We start from the raw sequence: 21,477 nt of genomic DNA on the forward strand, positions 1-21,477 counted from the left end.
GAAGCAGAAGTGGCTCATGACTTTGTCTTTGTCAAAGCAGCAATCTAATTCTGTTAATTATGTAGGGACCCTACTCCTAATGTTAAGCTTTTTTTCCTACTTTTATTTTTACCTCACATCCATTTTCTCATTTATTTATTTTTTTCCATGTGTCATATAGTCAGCCTCAAATCTTGCTTTGGGACAAATTAGAATATAAGTGGATAAAAAAATCTGCTGATCCCTAGACAGACACATGATTCCAACCTTCTGTTCTTTGTTAATGATTTTGTTCCCTTGGCCTGGAATACTCAAGGCTTCCCTACTTCTGCTCTTTATGGGCCTGGCAAACTCTAAGGCACACAAATTTCAGTTAAGCTCTTTAAATTGCAAAGAACATTGGCTCACTCAAGTTACCTCAAGTAAAGGGAGGGTGGGTGAAGGGGCAAAGGGTATTTGTGGGGGATTGTGGGTGTATATTATAAATACATAAGTAGCCTAGAATCAGAATTGGAAAACTATTGGTTCTGAAACAGATGCAAGTACTAATTAATTTCTCATATCTCTCATGGTCTACTTCTCTTAGCATCTATGTTTCATTCCCTATTTTCATTTCCCAATCAGCGAATTTTTCCACGGTTTCTGCTCCTTCATAACTTTAGTGTGTTTCCAGCTCATCATGCCACTTCGGCCTCTCTCTTACTCACAACCATCTTCATCACTATCTCCATCCAACCGCCGTTTCTCATGGTACTCCCAGTTCAAACTCGTGGAGAAGGAATCTGATTGACCCTAGCTTATCTGTTCACCCTAGTCTGATTCAGGGAGGGACAGAATCCTAATGGCTTTCCAAGCAGCCAAAGCTATGAGCAGGGTAGTTTCCCTTACAAGGAGTGCAAGGTATAACCTGCTTTACTCCAAAGTAACTTCTACAATGTTTCTGAAAAATCTTTCTCAAAAATTGTTCAGGAAGGGCCTCCAATTTCTTCCAACCCAGTGCCACCATTCAGGGCTGATATTTACATTACAAAAGGTTCCATCTTTTACAAAAGCCTTTACTTTAGGGTTGTTGTTTGTATGTGTGTTTTAAACATCCCATTTCTAAAAAAATAAAAAATAAAAAAAAAATAAACATCCCATTTCTGCAATGAGTTTTAAAATGCAGCACACTGTATATAACTTTTTTTTTTAACGTTTATTTATTTTTGAGACAGAGAGAGACAGAGCATGAGCAGGGGAAGGTCAGAGAGAGAGGGAGACACAGAATCCGAAGCAGGCTCTAGGCTCTGAGCTGTCAGCACAGAGCCCGACACGGGGCTCGAACTCACGGACCGTGAGATCATGACCTGAGCCGAAGTTGGCCACTTAACCAACTGAGCCACCCAGGCGCCCCTGTATATAACTTTTAAAGACCTTGGTATAGGGGACTTATATTCTGGCCACGATGGAATAATCCATACTGGACTTGCCCTACCACTGTTAACAGCTATAATTCTGGACACAATATATGCTGCATTCCCTTGGGACAGTGATTCCTGAGGGAAGGAAAACACCCAGCATGAGTCAGTCATGCGTTTATCCTTGCTCTGTGGCAGGGAACAATTTCTTAACCATGGCTCAGGGAGGTAGATCTCAAAGGAGAGTGTACTGATACCAATGAGATAACCCAGATGAAAGAAGTAGCAGACAATGACTTTAAAGCAGCTGTTATAAATATATTTATGGACTTACAGAAAATATTGACTTAATGCATGGAGAATCTAAGCAGAAAAATGGAAACAGAAAAATAAATATCAGAAATGTAAAATTTATTAGATGGGCCTAAAAGCTGAATGTGAAGATGAGTCCATTGAAACGATCTAATCTGAAGATCAGAGAGAAATAAGATTAAAAAACAAGAGCCTTGGTGACTTTTGGGAATATTTCATATGTGTATTGGAAACATGTATGTTATTGGAATCCCAGAAGGAAATAGAAGAGGAGGGAAATATTTGAAGAAATAATGCTTAAAATCTCCTAACCTTGGTGGAAAACGTATAGCATTATCAGAAATTCAGTAAGCCCTAAGCAGGATAAATACAAAGAAAACTGTATGTCCCTCATAGTCAAAATACTGGAAACCGAAGATAAAAATAAAATCTTGAAAGTAGCCAGAATAAAATGACACACTGCATACAGGGGAATAATGATATGATTATGGCTCACTTCTCATTGTAAATAATGGAGGTTGGAAGACAATATAATGACATATTAAAGGCACTGAAAGAAAATTACTGTCAACCCAGAATTCTACATTTAGCAAAAAATATCCCTCAAATAAGAAAGGTGAAATAAATACATCTTCAAATAAACTAAAGCGGAGAGAATTTGTCATTAGCAAACCTTCACTGTAAGAAGTACAAAAGGAAGTTCTGCAGGCTAAAGGAAAAATGATATTTGATAGAAGCTCTATCTATGGGAAGGACCAAAAAGTACTAGAAATGATAAATATGTGGCTAAAGATGAAAGACTAGCTCTTTTTCCTTCTATTTATTTTCTTAAAAGACATATGTGACAGTTTAAAGCAAAAAATAATACCATTATGAGGTAGGACTTAAAATGTATATAAAAATAAAATATGTGACAATAGGGCAAAAGATGAGGTGGTGGTGATAAGTGGAACTAAGACATTACAAGATTATTGCATTATGAAATATGAAGTGGTATGTTAATTATTCTTGGTAGACTATGATAAGTTTAGGATGCATATTATAAACCTTAGAGTAACTACTAAAAAGTAACATAAAAAGGCACAGCTAAAAAACCAATAGAGAAAATAAAATGAAATACTAAAAAAACTCAGTTAACACAAAAGAAGGTAGAAGTTGAACAGAGGAAGAAAAGCAGGTGGAAAACAATAAAAAATAAAAAGCAACATACTAAGGCAACCATACCATTACTTTAAAAGGCAGAGTTTATTAAGTTAGGGGGGAAAAAGGCAAGACCCAACTATACGCTACCTATAAGAGATACAGATACAGTTTTTTTTTTTTAAGATTATTTATTTATTTTGAGAGAGAGAGCCAGAGAAAGAGAGAGAGAGAAACCAAGCAGGCTCTGTACTGTCAGTACAGGGCCCAATGCAGGGCTTGATCTCATGAACCATGAGATGATGACGTGAGCTGAAATCAAGAGTCAGTTGCTTAACCAACTAAGCCACCCAGGCACCCCAAGAGATACGGTTTAAACACAAAGACATAGAAAGGTTGAAAATAAAAGAGTAGAAAAAATTCTCCTGGCAAATGGCAATCGAAAGAAAGTTATGTGGTTAAAGTATTAGCAGGAATAAGTGGGCTTCAAGATAAGGAGTATTCCCAAAGTATGTCCCTACTTGTAGGGACATTTCATAATGATAAATGGTCAATTCAAGAGGAGACATAAAGTCACAAATGTATATGTATATGCACCTATTAATAGAAGTTCAAGATATATGAAGGCACCTGGGTGGCTTGGTTGGTTGAGTGTGGGACTCTTGATTTTGGCTCAGGTCATGATCCCAGGGTCATGGGCTCAAGCCCTGAGTCAGACTCTGTGCTGAGCATGGACACTGCTTAAGATTCTCTCTCTCTCTCTGTCTCTTTCTCTCTGTCTCTCTCTCTGTCTCTCTCCCTCTCTCCATCTCTCCCTCTCTCCCTCTCTTCCTCTCTCCCCTTTCTCCCCCTCTCCCCCTCTCCCTCTCCACTCCTCTTGAATGTGTGCTCTCTCTCTAGAAAAAGGGGGCTCCTATGTAGCTCAGTTGATTGAGCATGGGACTCTTGATTTCAGCTTAGGTCATGCTCTCACAGTTCATGACATTGAGCCCCACAGCAGTCTCTGTGCTGACAGCATGGAGCCTGCTTGAGATTCTCTCTCTGTCCTCCTCCCACTCTCTCTCTCTCTCAAAAATAAAGAAATAAAAATTAAAAAAATTTAGTGATGAAATTCCAATGTCTCATTGGGGCACCTGGGTGATTCAGTTGGTTAAGTGGCCCGCTCTTAGTTTTGGCTCAGGGCATGATCTCATGGTTTGTGAGATGGAGCCCCATGTGGGACTCTGTGCTGAGATGTGGAGCCTGTTTGGGATTCTCTCTCTGCCCCTCCCTGGCTTGTCACATGCACGTGCACACATGAATGCACACTCTCTCTCTCAAAATAAATAAATAAACATTAAAAATAAGTTAAAAAAAGAAGTTCAAGATATATGAATCAAAAACTGGCAGAGGTAAAGGGAGAAAGAAAAATACACAAAGATAGTTTATTTTAATACTTGTCTCTCAGTAACTGATAGATATAGAAGATTTTGGTTAACCAACTTGACCTAATTAACATTTATAGAACACTACAGCCAAGAACCGTAGAATGAAAATTACACCCAAGAACTGCAGAATGTTCACAAAAATAGACCATATGCTGGGACATAAAGTAAGTCCCAAGACATATCAAAAGATTAAAATTTTACAGATTTTAATTCAACTCAAATTCAACATCCATCCATGAGAGAAAGAATCTCAGCATACTAGGAATAGTTTGAACAAAATGGAATTAAATAAAAAATAACAGCAATATCTTTAAAATACCCAAATATTTAGGAATTAAGGCATAATTCTAAATAAAGGTAGTCAAAAGAAGCACAAGGGCAGATAGTAGCTGCACTTGTAGTGAGCATAGCATAATGTATAAATTTGTCAAATCACTATGTTGTACACCTGAAACTAATGTCATATTGTGTCTCAACTATATTTCAATAAAAAAGAAAGAAAGAAAAGAAAAGAAAGAGCACAAGGGAAACTAGTAAACGTTTTTAATTGAATGGTAATGAAAATATGGCATCACAAGTTTTAGGGTGCTTCTAAAGTGCATAATGGAACTGCATAGTTTTAAATGCCTGATTTAGAAAAAAAAAAAGGAAAGATTTAAACGCAATGTTTCATAGAAACAATGAGAAAAACTATAGGGAAAATTAACAATGCCAGAAGTACGTTCTTTGAAAAGGTTAATAAAATTGACAAAATCTAGCAGAGCACATCAAGATAAAAAGAAGTCACAACAGGGGTGCCTGGGTGGCTCAGTCAGTTAGGCATCCAACTCTTGATTTTGACTCAGGTTGTGATCTCATTGTTGGTGGGATTGAGCCTCGCATTGGACTCTGTGCTGATAGCACAGAGCCTCCTTGGGATTCTCTTTCTTCCTCTCTCTCTGCCCCTGCCCCACTTATGCTCTCTTTCTCTCAAAAAAATAAATAAATAAATAAATAAACTTAAATAAAAAAAGAAATCACAACTGCCAATATCAGGAATGGAACATGAGAAATCACTACTGATCCTACAGACATTAAAAAGGATAATAAGGAAATATTATCACAACTTTATGGCAATAAATTCAATTTAGATGGAATGGGCAAATTTCTTGAAAAACACAGTTTACCTTAATTGACACAAGAAGAAAAGGAAAATATGAGAACTCCATACCTTAACTTAAAACCTTCCTACAAAGAAGGTTTTACTGGTTTCACTGATGAATTATATCAAGTACATGAGGTATAAATAACAACAATCTTACACAAAGTATTACAGAAAATGGAGAAGGGAACAAATCCCAACGGATTTGATGATGCCAGAATAACTCTGATATCAAAATCAAAGTTACTTCAAGAAAAGAAAATTACAGACCAATATCCCTTATGAACATAAATGCAAAAACTCCAACAAAATATTAACAACACTGTTTCAGCAATACATAAAAAGAATAATAGATCAAGTGGGGTTTATCCCAATAATGCAAAGTCAGCTCAACATTAAAAAATAAGTCAAAGTATTTCTTCACATTAATAGAACAGGGGTGCCTGGGTGGCTCAGTTGGTTAAGCATCTGACTTTGGCTCAGGTTATGATCTCACAGCTCATGAGCTAGAGCCCATGTCAGGCTCTGTGCTGGCAGCTTGGATTCAGATTCTGTGTTTCCCTTTCTCTCTACCCCTCTCCTGCTCATGCTCTGTCTCTTTCTTTCTCAAAAATAAATAAACATTAAAAAAAAAAAATAGGGGCGCCTGCGTGGCTCAGTTGGTTAAGTGTCTGACTCTTGGTTAAGGCTCAGGTCATGATCTCATGGTTTGGGAGTTAGAGCCCCAGATTGGGCTCCATGCTGACAGCATGGAGCCTACTTGGGATTCTCTCTCTCCTTCTCTCTCTGCCCCTTCCCCACTCTCTCTCTCAAGAAAAAAAAAATAAATAAACTTTAAAAAGTAAAAAACAAACAAACAAAACAAAACAAAAAACAGAACAAAGGGGAAATAGCATATAATGACATCTCAATAGATTCAGGGGGAAAAAAGGACAAAATTTAACATCCATCCACCAAAGATTAGTTTAAGGGTCAAATGAGATGATGTACTCAAAAGTGTTTAGTAAACTGAAAGATATTATATAAACAGAAGGTGTTTCTATTGTTATCCCTCTATGACACTCTCAGGGTTATAGGCTCCTTTCTGATAAGGACCTCTTGGAGCCTGGATAACACACTTTTCAATTGTTCAATAAATGCCCTCTGAATGGGACTCAACTGCCATGCATAGCAGACCATGATAGAATAATAAAATAATGACAATCACAAAGTCTACACTGCCACTGTTACTTGGTTTACTGAGTGCTAGGCTCTGAGTTAGGTGCTCTTCATGAATTGTTTTATTTTATCCTCTGAGCAACTCTGAGAAGAGCACTAATATTTTTCTCTACCTTAGAGAAGAGAAAATGAGGATTAGAAACTAAATACTGTGCTCAAGGTCACACATATAGTTCATGGCTGAGTCAGGAACAAAGCCAAGGCATACTCTAGAGCTTCAGCTTTTAAATCCTACCTTCCTTGCCTTCTGTAGCCTTATCTGGCAAGGGTCCCATAGGTTTCCATGGAAGCACCAGCCTGGTCTCATATCTCCTTTTTCTGCATTCAGAGCACTGTGCTAACTAACACTGCATTAACAGCAAAGAAAAACCTCTTTAACTGTACTTCATTGATTTTAAAAATTCTCTTTTTAATGCTTATTTATTTTTGAGAGAGAAAGAGAGAGCATGAGTGGGAGAAGGCATAGAGAGAGGGAGAGAGAGAATCCCAAGCAGGCTCTATGCTGTTATGTGGGGTTTGAATCCACGAACTGTGAAATCATGACTTGAGCCAAAATCAAGAGTTGGAGGCTCAACCTACTGAGCCACCCAGGTGTCTCTGATTTTAAAAATTCTTAATTAGCATGTTAAATAATAAAAGTAATGCACATTCCCATTAGAAATATTAAAACCATGAGAATGAGTATACAATAAAAGTATTGGTCCCCTTCCCCACAATTCCCCAGTCATATTCCCTAAACCAAACTGCTATCAACAGAGTCTATATATTCTTGCAGAAATTTTATATGTATATGCAAATACACATATATGCATATTCTTAAAGTAAGCAGATGGGTCATCTATTTCTGTAGCTTGCTTTTTTATTTAACAATATACCTTAGAGAGCTTTCCATAACAGTACATAAATGTTTATCTCATTCTTTTAAAAATATGCATAGTATCTTATTGAATGGCTATACCATAATTTATTTAACTGGGCCCCCACAAATGAATATCTGGGTCTCCCCCATTAAAAAATATTATAAATAATGGTGCAGTGAGCAATTTTGTACATCTTATGCATGTGTATGAGTACTTTCACAGGAAAAATTCAAGAAAGTGGAGTTGCTGAGTTGAGGGGTATCTGCATTTAAAATTTTGGCAGGTATTGCCACATAACCCTATGAAAAGTTTGCATCAATTGGCATTCCCACAATAGTGTATGATAATGTCTATTACCTTTCATATCTAATGTTTCAAAATTTTGAGATTTCTTTCAACTACACTTATTGAGTGCCTTCTGTGTGCATTTAACACTGCACTAGGCTCAGAGATTTAAAATGTAGTCAGTGTAGCCAGAGGAAGATTTGTTGGTGAATTACTATTCCTTTGGGACTAAGAGCTCTTACCCTTTTAAAAATGGAAACTGCAAGCTGGTGAGGTATTTAGTTTCAATTTAGCTTAATGGAAACCTGTTAGTGAGTTTTAAAATAAGGACCAAGACAATTGAAATGGTAAACGAAGTCTCCTGGGCTCCAGGAAGGAGGATGCTGCATCTGTGGGTTTGCATGCTTCAAAGAGCCCCTCTTTCCAGGAACAAACATGTTTCAGTATTGAACTTTTAGGTGGAAATGTGAGCTGCTGAAGGCTCTAGTCCCTAGGGTAGATGCTTCCTAGTAAACAAGGGCCACACAGAATCTGTGTGACTAAGGGCAGAGCAGGGTCTATAAATGGGAATATAATGCTGCCTACTATCATTAATTGAGCATAAACTCTGGCTAAGCACCACACTATGCATTTTGTGTGCATTGACTCATTTAATTCTCATGACAAGCCTATGATTGAGAAGATGCCATTATGCCCAGTTTAAAGATAAGGATACTGAGGTTCGGAGAAGACAAGTAACATGCCTAAAGTCATAGAACTAACAAGTGGCAGAGTGGGGACTCAAACCAAGGTATGGTTGACTTCAGAGCCCATGTTTCGGCTCCATCAGTATATCTGATCATGTATTTGTTTTATAAATCTTACCTCTTCATGATAGGAAGTAATTTAATAATTTTTTTATCTCCTTACCTCTAAAATATGCTCAGGAACAAATGGGTTGCTTATGCTTTTAAGGGGGCCATGTACCAAAACTGATCTAAGTTTAGGTAAATGCCCAGTAGGTGGCAATAATAATCATCTGTTACCTTGACCAGAACTTCCATTTTTTTAAAAAAATTTTTAATGTTTATTTATTTTTGAGAGAGACAGAGACACAGTGCAAGCAAGGGAGGGGCAGAGAGAGAAGAAGACACAGAATCTGAAGCAGGCTCCAGGCTCTGAACTATCAGCATAAAGCCCGACATGGGGTCAAACTCAGAAACGGTGAGATCATGACCTGAGCCAAAGTTGGATGCCTAACCAGCTGAGCCACCCAGGTGCCCCAGAATTTTCATTGTCAAATCACCATCCCATAACTGTGGGAGGAAAAGAGTAGGGGATAATGTGGATGCTGTGTTAGAATTTGAGATTTATCTCAGGGCTATTGAGCAGCCCTTGGAGGCTTTAAAACAGGAGAGTGATATGATCAGATTAATTATCCAGGAAGATCACTTATAGATAGTGATTAGTTTGGGTTCAAATCCTGGTCATTTTTGGGTGATCTCTCTAAGCCTCAGTGTTCTCATCTGTAAAATAGAATAATGGTAGCTCTTACCTGATAGGGTGGTTCTGAAGGTTAAATGAGATAATGCATGTAAGTTGCTTAGTAAATGACTAGCCCAGAGTAAGTGTTCAATAGCTGAGAATGATGATAATGATATAATTATTAGAGTGGAGAGAAACTGGAGTCAGGGAAATCAAATGTAGGCAAAAGATAGTAAGGGCCTGAATTAAGGAAGGTGTAAATGAAGAGGATAGTTATGAAAGATATTGAAGAGATAGAATTGTTAGACTTTGAAACATGGTGCTAATGGGAGAGAAGGAAAGGCAGGTGTCTTTGATGGCTTCCAATTTCCAACGTGGGTGACTGAGTGGATGGGGATACACTTGAATGAGATAAGAAATACTAGAAGAAATGGAAATGTGGTATTGAAAAAGAATATAATGATTGGGTTGGAAAAAGAACATAGTGAGGTTGGCTCTTAAACATACTGAGTTTGGGTACTCTGCTATTTTTTTGAACATGGGGTTCTGAGAAGTCTAAGCTACAGAAATATATTTGAACTTTGGGTTACCTGGCTGGCTCAATCAGTAGAGTGTGTGACTCTTGATCTTGAGGTTGTGAGTTCAAGCCATGTATTGGGCATAGAGATTACTCAAAAAATAAAAAAATAAAAATATTTTTAAAAAAGAAATAGATTTGAACCTCATCATAAGGTAGAAGATGAAGCTCTGTGTGGAGATAAGAACACCCAAGAGGAGTGTGTAGAATATATTCCTGGTCAAGGGTATATTCCAAGCATATATTCCTGGTCAAGGATATTAAGAAGGAATTACTGGAGAGGTGACATGGAAATGAAGGTGGAGAAGTTTCAAGAAAGAGCAAGGGAGCCCTCATTCTGAAAGAGAAATGAATTTTTACCAGTTCCTTTGCTTAAGATGCTCATACTAAAATGTGTAATAATGAGAATAGAAAAATGATCTATTATGAAGGAGTTCAGACTGGGACATCTGTTATCCCATTGATTATCAGGGTTAATTTGACTGATAGGGTGGTCTGTCGGGGGGTAGGGGGCTATTTCCTCTTCCTGCATCATTCCTCCATAGGCATCCTCCCTCAGTCAAATAGAATGACCTATCCAAAAGTAGAGGATATTCTTTGGTCAAGAGTATAAGAATGGTAGACCTCCTTTGCTGAAATGTCCAAGCTGCGTCTAATGTGTACTGCAGTATTATATTTCTTTTCATAATACTATTCCCTTTTGCAGACCAAAACCCAGAGATAACAGAGTATCTATTTGCAGATACATTTCATCCTTCATCTCACAACAGCCATTCAAAGTGAAGAATGGAAGAATAGAGGGAGTTACAAGAAAAGTGATAATATGTCAGGGTTAGATAAAGGACTAGTAGAGTTTAGTTGGGTAGGGTTTTGTTAGGCAGAGATAGTGGGAGTGGTGAGAGGGAAAGGGAAGATGATGTTTCTGGCAAGAGGAACAGTAAAAAGCAAAACTGCAAGGGCACCTGGTTGGCTTAGTTGGAAGAACATGCAACTCTTGATCTCAGGGTCATGAGTTTGACCTCAATGTTGGGTATAGAGATTACTTAAAAATAAATACATTTTAAAAATTTTTTAATGTTTATTTTTGAGAGAGAGGGAGAGACTGATGGAGCGTGAGAGGGAGAGGAGCAGAGACAGAGGGAGACACAGAATCTGAAGCAGGCTCCAGGCTCTGAGCTGTCAGCACAGAGCCCGATGCAGGGCCCGAACTGACAAACCACGAGACCATGACCTGAGCTGAAGTTGGACGCTTAACTGACTGAGCCACCCAGGCACCCCAAAAATAAATAAATTATTTTTTGAAAAAAAGTCAAAGGTGCAGAGGTGGGAAAGCACAGTTGATGCTCAGGAAATGTGGGTAGCCTTGCTAGGCTGCATCTCAAAATGCTAGCACAGGAAGGGCTGGAGAGCAGGCTGGAATGGAGACGTGGGGCCAGATGATAGAGTTCTGAAGGCCAGGGAGGGAGTTTGGGCTTTGTTCTTCTGTGGTTTGATGGCTTCTGGGAGGAACCATCAAAAGCTTTCCAGGAATTCAGGCTTGTCCATCTCAGGCTTCTCCTTTTGGAAGACCAAGGGCCCAAAGTGGCAGCCTGACATTCAATCTCCTTTGCCATGGTTGGGAAGTCAGGACTGCAGCTGATTTCATTGGCCTGTTTTGCATTTATTATAGTGTGGCTTTTATAGTGTGTTAATTGAAATATTTCCAACTGCCAAAAACAATTACATTCAAATTGCCTTGTCAGTTCTTTTATTGCCAGATAAATGTTTTACAGACATATTTACGGGGGGCAATGGTAACTGGATCTCGTTTTCTATTTAAGGCTGGCAGTTTGGGTTGGGATTGGCCCTCCAATGTCTGTTGTGGGCCAGAAAGCTGTTGGAGTTGTGACGCTTGCATCTTGTTACCTTAGGGATCAGAGGTGCTTCAAAAAAAAGCAGATTTCTGGCTTATGCAGCTTAGCCTCAGAGAAGGGTTCCATCACTGGAAACCCTGGCAACCTGGCAGAGATCTGAATCCTGCTGCCTGCTCTACCAATAACAATCCTAACCCAAGCTGAGACATGCTCTTCCCTCTCCCTGGAATCCCTTTCCTCCTCTCCGCCATCAAATCCTCTCCCATAGACTATATTATGTAAGAGCTGTAAGAGCCCATCTAGTCTAACTCTCTTAACTTTGTATTTGGGAAACTGAGGCCCAAGAGACTTCCTCAAGAATATACAGGTGGCCTGCAAGAACTGGGAGCAGAGGTCTCTGTCCAATGTGCTGTACTGCCACCATGTTGCCTTGGCCTTTCCTTCAATACTTTAAACCTGCTTCTTCCAAGAACCCTTCTGTCACATTTCTAGCCTCCACTGATCTCCCTTTTGCTTGATCATCTGAAACACCTATTGTAATATATATATATATATATATATATATATGAATGATTATATATATTAACAATTATATATATGTATATATATGTATATTGCAGGGTTTTTGTTTGTTTGGTGGAATATTTTACTGGCTCTGTCACTGTTCTTCTCTTGCCTTTGTATATGCTGTTTTCTTCTTCTGAATAATGTTTTCTCCATTTAGACAACCCAGCTGGGTTCTTTGTTCTTTGATACCCAGCTGGGAAACAGCCACCTCTGGGAGCCTTTCTTGTGCTCAGTAGGTGTCTCTGTGTACTCCTATAGCACCCTGGGTACACATATCTCTGTTGCTGGCACAGAGGAGGCTTTCAAAGGAGTACTGAATGAGAGAGTGAGTGAGTGAGTGAGTGAGTGAGTGAGTGAATGAGAGAGTAAATGATGAACATTCTTACATTGCTCTGTCCTCCATGGACCCTGAACAAACTGGAGTAGGGACCTACTCTCTCTTCGTCTGTGTCCTACTGCTTAGGTGTGTCCCTGACACACAAATAGATGCCCAATAAATGTTTATCAAGCTGAAGAAAGCATGCTGCTCTTGGGAACATAAAATTTTAGTGTGTTAGAGCTGGAAGGTCATCACATCCAATCCTATGCATTTTACTGACAAGGAAACTGAGGTCCAAAGAGGAAAAACATTTTTCCCAGAATCATGATCACTAATCGGTTTGATGACATTCTCCATTTATTCAATAAGTATTTGACCCAAAGAAATCTACATATTCAAGGCAATACCTATCAAAATAACCCCAGCATTCTTCACAGAGCTAGAACAAACAATCCTAAAATTTGTATGGAACCAGAAAAGACCCCAAATAGCCAAAGCGATCTGGAGAAAGAAAACCAAATCTGGAGGCATCACAATCTCAGACTTCAAGCTGTATTACAAAGCTGTAATCATCAAGACAGTATGGTACTGGCACAAAAACAGACACTCAGATCAAGGGAACAGAATACAGAACCCAGGAATGGACCCAGAAATGTATGGTCAACTAATCTTCGACAAAGCAGGAAAGAACATCCAATGGAATAAAGACAGTCTCTTCAGCAAATGGTGCTGGGAAAACTGGACAGCGACATGCAGGAGAATGAACCTGCACGACTTTCTTACACCATACACAAAAATAACTCAAAATGGATGAAAGACCTAAACGTAAGACAGGAAGTCAATAAAATTCTCGAGGAGAAAGCAGGCAAAAACCTCTCTGACCTCGGCTGCACCAACTTCTTACTCAACACGTCTCTGGAGGCAAGGGAAACCAAAGCAAAAATAAACTATTGGGACCTCATCAAAATAAAAATCTTCTGCACAGCAAAGGAAACAATCAGCAAAACTAAAAGGCAACCAACGGAATGGGAGAAGATATTTGCAAACAACATGTCAGATAAAGGGTTGATACCCAAAATCTATAGAGAACTTATCCAACTCAACACCCAAAAAACAAATGATCCAGTGAAAAAATGGGCAAAAGACATGAATTAGACACTTCTCCAAAGAAGACATCCAGATAGCCAAACAACACATGAAAAAATGCTCAACATCACTCATCATCCAGGAAATACAAATCAAAACCACACTGAGATACCACCTCATCACACCTGTCAGAAGGGCTAACATTAACAAGTCAGGCAACAACAGATGTTAGGGAGGATGTGGAGAAAGAGCATCTCTTTTGCACTGCTGGTGGGAATGCAAACTGGTGCAGCCAGTTGGAAAACAATATGGAGTTTCCTCAAAAAGTTAAAAATAGAACTACCCTACAACCCAGCAATTGCACTACTAAGTATTTATCCAAGGGATACAGGGATGCTGTTTCGAAAGGACACATGCACCCCAATGTTTATAGCAGCACTATCAACAATAGCCAAAGTATGGAAAGAGCCCAAATGTCCATCGATGGATGAATGGATAAAGAAGACCTGGCAATCAAAAAGAATGAAATCTTGCATTTGCAACTATGTGGATGGAACTGGAGGGTATTATGCTAGGTGAAATTAATTAGTCAGAGAAAGACAAATATCATATGACTTCACTCATATAAGGAATTTAAGATACAAAACAGATGAACATAAGGGAAAGGAAGCAAAAATAATATAAAAACAGGGAGAGGGACAAAACATAAGAGACTCTTAAATATAGAGAACAAACAGAGGGTTGCCGGAGGGGTTGTGTGTGGGGGGATGGGCTAAATGGATAAGGGGCTTAGGGAACCTACTCCTGAAATCATTATTGCACCATGAGCTAACTAACTTGGATGTAAATTGTAAAAAATGAATTATAGAAAAAAAAGAATCACCTTGAAATAAAGGATTATGTTCACTCTGGGGGAAAAAAATAAGTATTTGAACACTTACTATATTCTCAGCAGTGTATAAAACAAAGTACCTGCTTATAAAGAGCTTACATTCATCCCAAACAAGTATTTATAAATATAATTTGACCTCGAAATCTCCTTAACGCATAGTACAGAGCTGAGCACTTAGAATATGCTTTTTAAAAATGTTTGTGGAACTAGTTGCAAATAAGAAATGCCCAGTGCTAAGTTACCTGGTTGCTTTTCATGGGTCAGTGGCACTGACACTGGAATGGGATTGCCTCAGATACAGGGCCTCCTTGACTGGGGTAAGAAGCACATGTTGCCATTAAGAGGACCACTTTTAAGACTTGGGAAAGCTCAATGTCCAGTGTCTTTGAGATCTCTGGGAAGAAGCCTCCCTGTAATACTGTTTCTGATATTCCCACAGAGATTTGCCTATGACTTACCTCTTGTTTCTGTTCTTTCTTTCAGAGCATCAACATAGGCAGAGGAGCCAGGAAGAGAGTAAGTGCTGAGCCCACTGAAGGCTCTCAGCAAGATGCTAACAGCATTGTTTTCTGTTGAAAATATTAGCTATATCTTTTTTAGAAAATTCAAATGGGCAAAAAGACCATTAAAATCACCCTTAGGTGCACCTGAGTGACTCAGTCGGTTAAGCGGCTGAGTCTTGATCTCAGCTCAAGTCTTCATCTCAGGGTTGAATTCAGGCCCCGTATTGGGCTCTGTGCTGGGTGTGAAGCCTATTTTTAAAAAAAATCACCCTTAAACCCACCATTATTGAAAACCTCTTAGTTAACACATGATGTTATACTCTCTCAGATATTTCTGTGCATATATAAAAATTATGTGTATTTATTTATTTTTAAGTTTATTTATTTTGAGAGAGAAAAAGCACAAGCAGGGGAGGGGAAGAGAGAGGGAGAGGGAGAAAATCTCAAGCAGGGTCTACACTGTCAGCGCAGAGCCCGATTCAAGGCTTGAACTCATAAACCATGAGATCATGACCTGAGGCAAAGTCAAAAGCTGGACACTTAACCGACTGAGCCACCCAGGCACCCCTGTTTTTAAATGGAATCAAACTGTAAGTTATTTTATAATCTGCTTTTTACATAATATATTTAGAGTGCTTTCCATTGCCAATAAACATACTTTTATAGCATCATTTAAAATTACTGTATAATATTTTACCATATGTTCCTTAAGGCTATACTGTAATTTGTTCAACCATGCCCCATTGTTGGACACTTAGATATTTCCTCTTTTTCATTATTATGATCAATTCTCCAGCAAACATTCATGCATTTAAATCTCTGGGCATGTCCTTGGTTATTTCTTTAATATAAAGTCCTATACATAGAAACTTCAGTCACAGAGAATAAATGCTTATTAGGTTTTTGGTAAATATTTCCAAAATGCTCTTTAGAAAGATTGCGCTAATTTATGGGTAGCAATTTTCCCACAATGTCACCACCACTGGATTAGTTTTGTTTGGCTGAGTGGTCTCTTTGTTTTGGGTTTTTGTAGTTGTTGTTGTTGTTGTTTTAGTTTTCAACAGTTTTATAGTGAAGAATTGCATTCTTTTACTTTGCATATTTTTGCTAACAAGGGTGAGTTTTTTTTAATACATCATGGGCCACTTCAGCAAGGTGTTTAACTGTCTATTACAGAAAGGAAAAACTTCTAGTCCTTGATTTTTTTGCTCTAAGGATCTAATGAGACTCTGAGGCTTAAAGTTACCAAGTACTGACAGTGTTGCCATAAGAGTAACCATAAGGTGGCAAATTGGAAGATAAAATATGAATCGGAGCTGAAGCATCTTAAATAACAGCTGGATGTCCTTTCATTTTGCATAAAGCCCTGCCTTTGGCAGCTGGTCCTGACCATTAGGTTCCAGGCTGTATGGGAGAGAATAGGGAGGGGCCACTTCTGGTCTCACTTCTGGCTCGAAAGGCCCACCACAATGTTCCAGATAAGTACTGACCCCCAGGGCTCACATGGCCAAGATCTTCCAGGCAATGAGAACTCTGACCTAAGCAGTTCCTTTGGACTCTTCCATGAGTGGTCTGTTGTGCATTTTGTATTCTACTTATCAGGGGCAGAGCTTGGCTTCTGGGAGGATTTGTGAATGAAGGGGGAGCACTGCTTGCTGATCCTCATGTGAGGTTGTTGTCCAGGATGAAGACTCAGGGACTGAAGTGGGAGAAGGAGCAGATGAATGGGCCCAGTCCAAAGCCACAGTTAGACCCCCTGACCAGCTGGAGTTGACTGATGCGGTGAGTGAGCAGCATCCTGCCCTTGCCCCTTCTACCTTCTCTACCCTCAGAGATGTGTTCTTTCATAGTACTGATTAGGAGCCTGCACAGAACCTGGGTGTGAGATGTCTGCTGACACCCTGAAGAGCCCTCCCAAATCTCAGAAGAGGTGTGGGCCTTTGGTATTTCTTGGTATCTCTCTCCCTTAGGAGCTAAAGGAGGAGTTCACCCGCATTCTGACAGCCAACAACCCACATGCACCCCAGAACATCGTCAGGTACAGCTTCAAAGTAAGTCATCCCCTCTGGGGTAGGGGCCTCTAGGTGCTCCTTGGTTTGGCAGTGACTTGCTACATTCCAAAAGCTTCTCTGCTATTAGAGAGATCACCTTTAAACTCTGGTCTTTGACCAGAACCTTGAAATTTTACATGGAATTTTCCAGAGATTTAAAAAATTCCATAATGAATCTCCCTTGAAATCTTGTTGAGTACTTATTATGTGTCAGACACTGTTAATAAATTATTTTCTGGGCACTTGGGTGGCTTAGTTGGTTGAGTGTCTGACTCTTGATTTCAGCTCAGGTCATGACCCCAGAGTCATGGGATTGAGCCCTGCATTGTACTCCGCACAGAGTGTGGAGCCTGCTTATGATTCTCTCTCTCTCTCCCTCTGCCCCTTTCTCAGGCTCATGCTCTATCTAATATTTTTTAAACAGTAATAAATAAATTATCTTCATTATTTTCAATACTTATAACTATCCTAAAAATTAAATATTATTATCTTCATTTTACATATGAAAAAAATAAAGCTTAGAGTGGTTAAGCCCAAGGTCATGCAGAAAATAGGGGAAGGAATCAGGATTTGAATCCATTCTGCCCACCAACATAGACCATGCTTTTAATAACTGCACTGTTTCATTTCCCATCCATCTGAGTTACTGAGAGAAGAAGGGCTTTGTGATGACTTTTTAAGGCAGAGTGTCCCAACCTATGTGCAGAAATAGTGATTCTTTCAACCCTCCAGAGGCAGGTGGGTTTGATACAGCTGGAGCCCATGGGCTGGTTTCCTCTCCAGTGAGTTTACCCTAGTGTGTCATACAAATACAACAATATTCTATGTGACTTTAAAAGGGCTGGGAAGATATATTTTGAAAAAAGGAAGGAAACCTTGGTCTCAAAGTCAACAGTACAACTAAGATGCTTGTCAATATGGAGGCTGTCTAGAAGAACCAGACTAATAGGCCCTGTGAAAGCAGGGATCATATCTGCTTTTGTTAAGCTTTATGTCTCTGGAACCTAGAAAATACTTGGCATGTTGGTGTGCCTGGGTGTCTCAGTTGGTTAAGCATCTGACTTAGGCTCAGGTCATGATCTCACAGTTCATGGGTTTGAGCCCCACATCGGGCTCTGTGCTGACAGCTTGGAGCCTAGAGCGTGCCTTGAATTCTGTGTCTCCTTCTCTGTCTGCCCATCCCCTGCTCATGCTCTGTCTCTCTCAAACATAAATAAACATTAAAAAAATTAAAACAAAATACTTGGCATGTTGTATTTGTTTAAAAATTAGTTGTTGAAGAATAAATGAACAAGGTTACCTAGACTTTAAGACTAGCCCTGATTTTCATTTTCTGGACATTTTATAAACTGGACAAGTGCCAAACTCAAACATTTTCTAGCTATCTGTGACCTTTTGTATGGAAACAGGGGAATTGGAGATTTGGTATCTCTGAGGATCTATCCAGCCCTCACATTCACTAAATACTGTTCAGAGTAGGCCAGGCCAGGTATGTTTGAGGACTATGCATGACCTGCCTCGAATCTGTGATGAAACAGTATGTATACCAGGATTGCTTGGCATGGATGTAAGAGCCAGTGATAGACAAATCCAGGGCTATTCAAAGTTGGAAAGAAAAGATATTTAAAAATATGCCTTTTATGAGAATTTTTAAAAATTTTATTTCATTTGCCTCCTCTTTAAGCTGCAATGCAATGAAAACTTCAGGTTAACTGAGGATTTGATGAGATCTATATATATCGTTAACAGATGGGCCACGTTAAGCCTTATAGAATGAAGGCAGACTACATTCTGACTCCAGCAGCCCTTTTCAGGACTTTTGGTCTTACCCAGTCTTCTCTCCTCCTAGGAAGGCACATATAAGTTTATTGGTGTTGTGAACCAACTGGCAGTTCACTTCAGCCAGGTTGGGAATCTGATCCCCAAAGACTCGGATGAAGGACGACGGCAGCACTACCGTGATGAGTTAGCAGCAGGTAGGCCTCAGGGTCAGCCTGATGCTACAGCCCAGAGCCTCATCCCCTTTCTGTGGTCACCCTAGGGAGCAGATCACTAAGCCATAACTTTGCAGAGCCTCTACTTACATAAAGTCCAACAGCTGGCTGTCCTGGATAGGTCTGGGAGTTAACCCATGAGAACCCTGGGGTAGGTGAGATCTCAAAAACAGGAACCAAGAAAGCCTTGCCCTACCAGAGGATGGGGGAGGAGGCCTGGACTTTGGGTTCATCTGCAATATCCTACCAAGGTTCTCAGGAGTCCACCAAGGTGGTGATTTCAGAAACTGAAATCCTTGAAGAAGAAGAAGAAGAGCCTAAGGAATCTGAAGCTGAAGCTGAAACTGAAGCTGGGAGTCAAATAGATATGCCTGCAGCTGAGGTACAGTATAATATTGTTCCCATCTCTCCCCTTCCAGCTCTAGCTGTGGATGGAAGTTTCAGGGGTAACTTGTTATGGGGTGGGGCTGAAGGTGAGATGTTAGAGGCTGCAGGTGCCAGTGCCTCTGGCATCATCACCCTCTCCCTCTTCTATCCTAAGACATGACTTCTCCCCACTCCTGACTCCCCACCATCTTCTTGTCACAGCTGAGCCCTGGTCCTATGGGTCTTTTTTTCCAGGCAGCTGAAAAAGTGACTGAAGAAGAATTGATGACTCCTAAGCAGCCCAAGGAGCGAAAGCTCACCAACCAGTTCAACTTCAGTGAGAGGGCCTCACAGACCTTAAACAACCCTCTCCGGGTAGAGCAGCCCCACCCCAGCCCCTTTACCTCACAGCTCTGTATTATGCATGGCAGGAAAGGAACAGGTCTGACTCCAGCCTCAGCAGCTCTTGGTCTGGAAGGGTGACAGGCATGCACCACAGTTAAATTCTCTGAGGAGAGCTTGAAGCATGTGTTCAGTCCTTATAAGCCATCCTCATGGGAGTTCAGAGTGGGTAACAAGGAATCTGGAGCCCTTCAACTGAGACTGAAACATGTAAGGGCCTCGAAGAGGAGGTCAAGATCTGGGGGAGAGAGGAGAGGCCAGATGTGCCAGGGAGGCAGGACTAAGAGCCAGTTTGACTGAAGTTGATGGTCTCTGTGATAGACTAACTAGAAAAGGCCGAAAAAGCTCCCTGGCTCATAAGTATGGAGGACCCTGAATACAGGCTGAAAGAATCTCTCAGGATTTCAGGGGAGAGACTCACATATGTAAGACAGTGTTTTACAGAAATGAATCTGTGAATGGAGGGCAGAAGTCTACATGGTGGGTTTATGGCAGATTCTAATCACACTGTGTACTCCCTATTCAGTAATCTGGGTGATACACAATGAGGAGGGAGTGCATTCCCATGGTGGAGCCACAGGCCCCAGTATTAGGGAGAAGTCTTCTCAGGGTGAGGGATATTAGTCCAGTAGCTTTCCAGGGGATGACCTCTGTGTCTTTCATCTAAAGGCTGGCCAGAGCCCTGCCTAACCCCCACTTAGTTGAAGCTGGCATAATCAGGCTTCATTGCCCCCTATTTCTAGCTTAGTCTTCTGAAGGAAGCTTAGAAGGAAAATGTAGGATTTCACTGCATCATTTCATCCTTTGTTCAGCCCCTCTTTACTTCCCAGTTCTGTGTCCCATCCCTCCCTCTGCTCCAACTGAAATGCTTCACCCATGGATGGATATACTGTTGGATTAAGTGAGAAGGAGTTGAGGGCTCTCTGTTGGTTTCTTGTTGTCATTGTTCACTAGGACCGAGAATGCCAGATGGAACCTCCTCCCAGGACAAACTTTTCGGCTACAGCTAATCAGGTGAGACCCTGGGTCAGTCTAAAAGTCATCACCACACCCCCACCTCTCTACCTCATGCATCCTTGTCAAAGATTCCTCTAGCAGCCTGCCCTCCTCATCCATCCATCTCCATGCTCCTTGTCCAGGCTCTGAACATCAGGCATATTAGACAGTAGGTCCCCACCTAGTGAGCTGTGGATCAGCCACATGCCTCTCAGGGGCAAGACTGTCAAAGAGGGAAATAGGCATGGCTTCCAACTCTCTGTAGTCACCCCATGCTGACTCTGAAGTGTTAGCACTCTAATCTGTCCTTCCAGCAGTCTTAATTTTTCCTGCAGACCCTCTTTCCCCCTCAAATTCTACTGGATAGCCATGCTGATTTGAGCAGGATATGGTGCCAGGAGACCTGAGCTCAGGCTCCAACTTTGCTGCTCATACTGTAAGACCCTGGGCAAACCATGTCACCCTTGATGCTTCAATTTCTATTTCTCTGTCAAGCAAGGACAACAATCAGCCTTGCAGGGCTGTTGGAAAGCTCTGAATGAGATAACAAACATTGAATTATGTTGTGGTGTGGAGTACCGGCCCATGGTGAATTGTTAATATAAGGTGTGTCTATCTGGCCTCCAGGTGGCAGTGACTGCCCAACTC

The 21,477-nt window shown here is 40.4% G+C and overlaps 1 protein-coding gene across 1 annotated transcript in view; it reads left to right on the forward strand.

Moving 5' to 3' along the window:
* The window catches only part of DNAI1 (dynein axonemal intermediate chain 1), a 59,095-nt gene that overhangs the window by 6,986 nt on the left and 30,632 nt on the right, over positions 1–21,477 (forward strand). Inside the window, exons 2-8 of the mRNA XM_007076554.3 lie at positions 15,001–15,033; positions 16,704–16,802; positions 16,991–17,071; positions 18,921–19,047; positions 19,317–19,447; positions 19,687–19,806; positions 20,788–20,847. Coding sequence (XP_007076616.1) covers positions 15,001–15,033; positions 16,704–16,802; positions 16,991–17,071; positions 18,921–19,047; positions 19,317–19,447; positions 19,687–19,806; positions 20,788–20,847 — 651 coding nt within the window. The remainder of the gene's footprint in view (positions 1–15,000; positions 15,034–16,703; positions 16,803–16,990; positions 17,072–18,920; positions 19,048–19,316; positions 19,448–19,686; positions 19,807–20,787; positions 20,848–21,477) is intronic.

This window comes from Panthera tigris, chromosome D4 (genome assembly GCF_018350195.1).
Source record: "Panthera tigris isolate Pti1 chromosome D4, P.tigris_Pti1_mat1.1, whole genome shotgun sequence".
In the NCBI taxonomy this organism is placed as follows: Eukaryota; Metazoa; Chordata; class Mammalia; order Carnivora; family Felidae; genus Panthera; species Panthera tigris.